The sequence below is a fragment of the Lacerta agilis genome, chromosome 2, assembly GCF_009819535.1.
Source record: "Lacerta agilis isolate rLacAgi1 chromosome 2, rLacAgi1.pri, whole genome shotgun sequence".
NCBI lineage: Eukaryota > Metazoa > Chordata > Lepidosauria > Squamata > Lacertidae > Lacerta > Lacerta agilis.
Window position 1 is genome coordinate 83853836 of NC_046313.1, and position 7021 is coordinate 83860856.

General features: G+C 42.0%; 1 protein-coding gene across 1 annotated transcript; it reads left to right on the forward strand.

Moving 5' to 3' along the window:
* The first annotated feature begins 654 nt into the window (after positions 1-654).
* On the forward strand, positions 655-5434 carry LSM3 (LSM3 homolog, U6 small nuclear RNA and mRNA degradation associated). Its single transcript, XM_033141089.1, has 4 exons — positions 655-786; positions 1787-1897; positions 4628-4723; positions 5038-5434. The coding sequence occupies exons 1-4, from the start codon at positions 766-768 to the stop codon at positions 5116-5118; spliced, it is 309 nt and encodes a 102-aa protein (XP_032996980.1). The 5' UTR covers positions 655-765; the 3' UTR covers positions 5119-5434.
* The last annotated feature ends 1587 nt before the right edge of the window (positions 5435-7021 follow it).

The following is a 7021-nucleotide window of genomic DNA, read 5'->3' on the forward strand; positions in this document are numbered from 1 at the left end:
GGTTCCCAGAAACTGGTATTTGGAAGCATTGCTGTCCCCAGCTATGGAAGCAGAGCATGGCCAGCGTAGCCCTATTCTCTTCCGTGAATTTGTCTAATATGCTCTCCCTAGGACCTTTTGCATGCAAAGCTGTGCACTGAGCTGCAGCTTTTCCTTTAGCCTTGAGTATTTGAGAGAGATGATACACCCATTCTGCTTGCTGCTGCTGATCAGCGATGGCTCGCTCGCACCTGAGCGCACATGACTATATCAGCTCCATGTGAAGGCGAAGCAAATAACCACCGCGTCGCAATCAGGAAGCACGCGCTCCAGATGCGGCCAATCGCAGGGTTTCTCCGAGCTTTGCGGCAGAAGTGCGCACGCGCAGCTATCGTCGTCTGAGGGGGGTGGAAATATACGGCTCTGGCAGACATAGGAAAAAAGTAAATTGCATCTAAGATCATTAACTTCCGTAGTTGTGTTTTTTTTTAAGAGCACCTGTATTTGCCTGCCATCTTTTGCATAGATGGTGGGGGCTCGCTCGCCGTCTGATCACAGCTAAGCTGCAGTCCTTATACTTTTCGTTGTTAGCGCTCGCTTCTGAGGCAGGCGTGACGGGGGGGGGGGGGCGGAAATATGGTGTTGAGTTGACCCGGAATCTGAAGTGCCGCACGTACGTCTACAATAAGTCTATACTTTCCCTTGTGCGTGACCGCGCGCCTGCGTCAATTGCTGCGGGCGGGGCATAAAATCTCGCGAGAAGAGGCTGGAGTTGGCTTTGAAAAAATGGCGGACGAGGTGGACCAGGTGGGTGATGCTGCCGGGGGAGGGTCGCCTTTGAGGGGTTGGCGGGACCCCGTGAGGTGTCGCCGTTGTGCTCTGAGGTGCTGGGTCTCCGGTCTGGCTTAGCTTGCCGAGGTGGGTCGCTAGTTGGACGCAGATTTCTGCTCCCAGTAGCGAGGGCGACGTCCGGACTGCGCGTTTCATCTTCTCTTTTTTGTTACTTCGCTTATTTCTGAGAGCATAATAACGGTAAAGTTGACCTTTGCCCGCCTGTCCCTCCTGGGAAACCCAGTCAGATGGGCGGGGTATAAATAATAAATTATTATTTCTCTCTACTACTGTGTAGCGCCTGCCCCCTCCCCACATAGTTGAACAAAAGTGAGAAACAACAATAAGTCCCCAAAATATTACTTGTTTTTGTAGTTCTCTCCTAGTAGCTACAAAGTTGTGGTCTGAAGGGCCTCTGCTTTATTCTTCCTTCATTTTCCCTTCTTCATGCTGTTTTCATTCGCACTGTCGTGCATAAACTTTGCTGCTATCTTTGGATTATGTTTTTTGTTAAAATAAAGAACACACCCACAAAACAAAACTTTATTATCAGATGTCAAGACACCAAGTGAGGACATTATACACATTATTCTTGCTACCTAGTCTGTCATTGATTCTTTGTTATTGGAACAGTTTAAACTGGTGAGCCTGGGATATTAGAAAGGGTATCATAACTAGTTGACTGTTTCCTGATATCTCGCAGATAGCCTTAAATTCTCCTAACTCTGCAGCAACTATAGCCTGGATAGCCTAGTAGGGATTTGCAATTCACTATTTGTCAGTCAAACAGTAGCTTTTAATTCTCTCTGCTCTTGTACTTGAGTTTAGACATTTCAGTAAGGTTGAATAATTGAACAATAAACAATACAGAGCAAATATCATCTAGTACTAATCTCAGTGGAGTTTTTGCTTGGAATAAATTGTATCCAATGTTTTATCAACTGTATTTAGGGGGGAAAACACTTTTCTCTTACAGCAACAAACCACAAATACTGTAGAAGAGCCCTTGGATCTTATCAGACTCAGTCTTGATGAACGAATTTATGTAAAAATGAGAAATGACCGAGAACTTCGAGGCAGATTACATGTAAGTAAAGCTATATAGAAATGGGTGCTTGTTAACAGAACCATGAAAATGTGTTTGGGGAGATGTTAAGTTAGATGCTTCAAAAACAAGTTAAAGTTCTCAGAGAGTAAAAGCAGCCTTGGCTTTTGAAATACTTCTTGGGCAGCAACAGGAAACCCTGGGTTCTCCAGATATGCTGCACTCTCAATTTTAACATGCACGTGCATGAAAGAAATCTTATTTTGATCTTGGCCAAAGACAAACATTTCAGTTGGTATGGTCTCAAATACCGGTAACTCTTGGCTCCAAAATGTGTATTTGAAGCTAGGACACTAATGATGCATTTTCCAGCAGTTCTCTGTGAAAAACAAGCATGACTGCCAGTGTTAGATTTTATGAGTGTTGTTGGGAATCTAGTTGATAATGGTATTCAAATTGTTGTGATTTACATCTAGTATATTTAGTTTATTGGTATTTTGTTAATGTTGCGGCCTTTTTCTCTACTCATTTTTGCCAACTTTTCTTGAGAATCTTTGGTATAGCAATCATGTATTGTTTTGTTACACACTTTATACCCTACTTCTCTTGCTTCTTGCTTTCCCTTGTCTATGGTCAGTGTTTATTTGAAGGGACTTACATGGTATATTTATGAAACAACGTATAAGTAAATATAAGAATGGAGCAGTGCTGTTACAGTTGTATGAATAAATTGTTATATTTTGGAAAGGATCTCATGCATGAAGATGTTGGATCAAGCAATTCCATATTTGTTCAAATTGAAGCAATGAGAAACAAATGCCTATATCCAACAAAGTTACACTCAGAGCAGATGCATTGAAATTAATGGATTAAAATTAGTAATGTTCTTCCGGCTGGCGACGCCATAGCGGGTGGTCGGGGCTGCTTCGGCTGCGAGGCGCCCGATCCATCCCGGGGGTTAGGAGCCGCGCTACCGCAGCGCGCGGCTCCGGTTGGGGTGCGGGAAGAGCGTCCCGCACCCTGGGCTCCCCGGCTGTGCCCGCGGAGGCTCCGAACCCTTCCCCTACCCCCCTGTAAAGGGGGAGTGGGGGTGAAGGGACAACGGAGCCGGGCTTACGGGGATATGCCCCAACCGGGATGCAAATGCGGCGGCAAAGCCCGCGGTGAGCGTCCAAGTTCTACCTGTGAAGAATGGAGCTAAAGGAACCCGGTGGTCGTGAGTAAATAATCTTGGCAGAAATCGTGTTTTTGGAACGATCCGGGGGGAAGGAGAAAGGCAGCCTGCCTCCCTCCCTTCGAGCCTAAGAAATTAACCAATTTGAGGGATTGCTGCCACAGAACTGGTTATAAAGTATCTAAAATCGATACATGAGACTGGCAAACTTTTTTTTTGGGAAGCTAACTAGCGGAAAATATCTCTATTTAAAGTTGCGGTGTTTGCGCTCCAGCTTAGGAAAATGGCGACGAACAAAGAGACAGGAGAAGAAATATGATACCCACTTCCTCCTCCTCTGCCAGTATGCTGGGTTTCGTCCTTGAACTGGTATTGAACTCTGGACTAACAGATGAACAAAGGCTCACTGCCTTGAAGGTGGAACTAATTTACAGAAAAGTTAAAGTCTTGTGTGGGGGTCTGAAATGGAACCAACTGCCCACAGAGGAGGCTAACAAAACTTTTGACACTTTGGAAGGAAATCTTGTCAAAGAGCTGAGAGGATGGATGGAAAGATGGGAAGAAATGAATGAACTACTTCGGAGAAGAAATTCGCTTGTTGGGGGTGGCAGCCCCAAGGCGATGTCAAGATTTGCTATATCCAGTCCCCGAGGTGTGAGCTCGGGGGCCAGGGACAGAGAATTAAGGTATTTACAAGAAGAAAAGGAATGCTACAAAGAACCGGAGAAGCTGAGAGAGGGAGAGTTGGATACCTCGGAGCTCGTGGCAAGGAGAGCTTTGGACTGTGCCTGGATCTGTGGACGTTGGGAGAGGGAAGTTGCATGGAAGTTCAGTGCTGATGCCATCAGGAGAAGAAGAATGGACAGAGGGGGTGTGGGGTGAAGTATTAAGTAAAATCTAAAGCAATCTGTTATGGTATTTTGAAATCGGAGGGTGAACACTGTCAACAATAGTTTGTTTTATTATTTGTTTGAACATGAAAAGAGATATTTCAAGTTTTTATGTTATTAGCAGCAGTTCAAAGGATAGAAGAGATAGATTTGATGAGGATGATTTGTGAGGATTTATGAGGATGTAGTATAAATGAAGTCATTTTAAGTGGTTTAAGTTTATAGATTAAGACGATTAAGACTAAGATGAAGATTAAGATGAATGTTTTACTTTATATATAATTAAGTTTAATTTTTTTAAATGAAGAGGTTAAAAAGTAGATTATGGATATAAACTCGAAGGTGAAAAGGCAGGGGAAGTCAACTGTCAAGATTGGAAAAAGAAATTTTTTTTTTGTAGATGTCTAATTAAGAAGAAAAATCATGGCAATTTTTGTATAAGATGTGTAATTGTATTTGTTTTGTATGTGTATAAATGTAGGTGTGGTTAAGGTTGTATGTTGTTATAAGTAAAAATGTCAATAAATTCTTATAAAAAAAAAAAAATTAGTAATGTTCATTAATTTCTGAGTAGGATTAACATTAGATATAATCCAAAATACTTGTAGCGAAAAAATTTAGATCTGTGTATTTGAGCTACAATGTTTATGAAATATACTGCCATTAGCACAAAAATTCAACTTGTCTAAACTACTCTCACTTCCACAGGCTTATGACCAGCACTTAAATATGATTTTGGGTGATGTTGAGGAGACTGTGACAACAATAGAAATTGATGAAGAAACCTATGAAGAGATTTATAAAGTAAGAACTTGTTAATACTTAAAGCTCCAAATGCTCTTTCAGGTGTGCAATGTTGTCTAGATGAATTTAAATTAGATATTTTTTGCTAATATACCAATTTGACTTATTAAGTAAATTTTAACCAGAGTAAAATCTAAAGCATTGTTTTAACCATAGTGATTACTTCATTGTAAAGGTAGGACACTTAAATAGAGATTTATTTCCCCAAAATGTGATTCTTGTACCATATGAATTTATAATAATTATGCTAATCTTTATGACTAATTTTACATTCTCACTGGATGTAGCCTGTACTGCTTTTTTTTCATCCATAGTCTACCAAAAGGAATATTCCGATGCTGTTTGTCCGAGGAGATGGAGTTGTACTTGTAGCTCCTCCACTGAGGGTTGGCTGAAACCATGAAAAGAAATGGTCATCGTTTTGAAAACGGACCTCTGGACACTGTCTTCTGATGCCCTTAAACATTAAGATTCTGCCCTTAATTCTGAAAGACCATCCACACCTGATTGTTGTGAAGGCATAAGATCATTTGGCATATAAGTTGATATAAGGTTTTTTTTCCAAAATAACTTAAATGCAGGTGTCTTTATGTATCAAATTGGTGGATGTAACAATTTTAGTTGCGCTTGTGGCCACTGATCTTTTTTTAAGAAATAAATCTGTTTGGGTTTTTTTGTATGTATGTGTTTATAAGCACTTTCCCCATTTAACATGTGCCTCATTATTGCTGCATTATTTGCTTGGTTACCATTGACAGTATCTGGAACAAATGAGACAGGATTGCATTGAGTATTTTCTGTTTACGCCATGCTATTCCAGTGACTTGAGTGGCGTACATGCATGAAGTTTGTATGCTTCAATAATGGCAACCTTTTGATTCTAAGTTGCTGATTATAAACCTACAAAAATCATAGTGGGGAAGTGGATCCCAGAATCAAAGAAACTGCTGTCTCATCACCCACAGTTACATTAGCACTGTGTCCACATTAGGTCATTCATCTGTATACAAATCCCTGTTTCCACGTGTACTTTGTGCACCTTCATCCACACATTAACACTTTCAATTTTATACTTCCAGAATCTTTCTCAATGTATCCCATCCACACTACTGGGGTGTGCTTGACGGGATACTTGTGCTAAGACTTCCTCCTTCGTCATAAGTGCTGGAATCCTAACGTCTGTTATGAGTATGCACACAGGTATTTGTTTAGCTGTGTGTGTACCTTTGTTTTATTTCTTTTTTAAATGCAAGTTTTCTAATATACGAGACTTTCACAAAAAGGGGGGTGGGTGGAGTGTGTTGCTCAAAACCAGGGGGCCTAAAGTCCGGTGTGTGTAGGTATCATTTGATTTCTCTGAATGCACCTTTTAAAAAGTTTTCTAATACCATGTTTGCACAAAAAGATGGCCTCACTCCAGGCAAATATTTGGAGTTGCTAGTATGAAATGCTGCCACTTCGTTTCTTCCTCTTTTCATTTCCTATCTTCTATACTTGCAAGGGCAGTTTTAATTTTTCATACAGCTGGTCTCATGCAAGAGCAGTTCTGTGCAAAAGAGCTATTTATAAAATCCCAATGCTGTGAATGTGCCTTCAGCAACAGCTGGTGGAAAAGGGCAGGCGCCATCCTTTCCCTTGGGGTGAAGGAAACTAAGGGAGTGGGTGGTGTGGGGAAAAGATGACACTAGAGAAATGTCACCACACATGTAAAACCCACACTCAGTGCATCTAGTCAGAAAACATGTAATTTTATTTTGAATTAATTACACAAATTTAGTGTGTATGTGTGTGCGCGTGCAGGCTGTCAAGATGTGACTAAAAAAGGTAAAGGACCCCTGACAGTTAAGTCCAGTTACAGATGACTCGGGTTGCGGCACTCATCTCACTTTACAGGCCGAGGGAGCCAGTGTTTGTCCGCAGACAGTTTTGCTGGGTCATGTGGCCAGCATGACTTAAGCCGCTTCTGGTGCAACGGAACACTGAAACCAGAGCAGTGCACGGAAACACCGTTCACCTTCCTGCCGGAGCGGTACCTATTTATCTACTTGCACTTTTTCACGTGCTTTTGAACTGCTAGGTTGGCAGGAGCTGGGCCCGAGCAACGGGAGCTCACCCCGTCGTGTGGATTCGAACCGCCAACATTCTGATTGGCAAGCCCAAGAGGCTCAGTGGTTTGGACCACAGTGCCACCCGTGTGTGACTGTTGCCCCCCGAAAGGGAGAGAGACACAAGCAACTTCAAATCTGCATTTGACTCCAGTGTAAAGGTAAGGTAAAGGCAAAGAGCCCCTGGATGGTT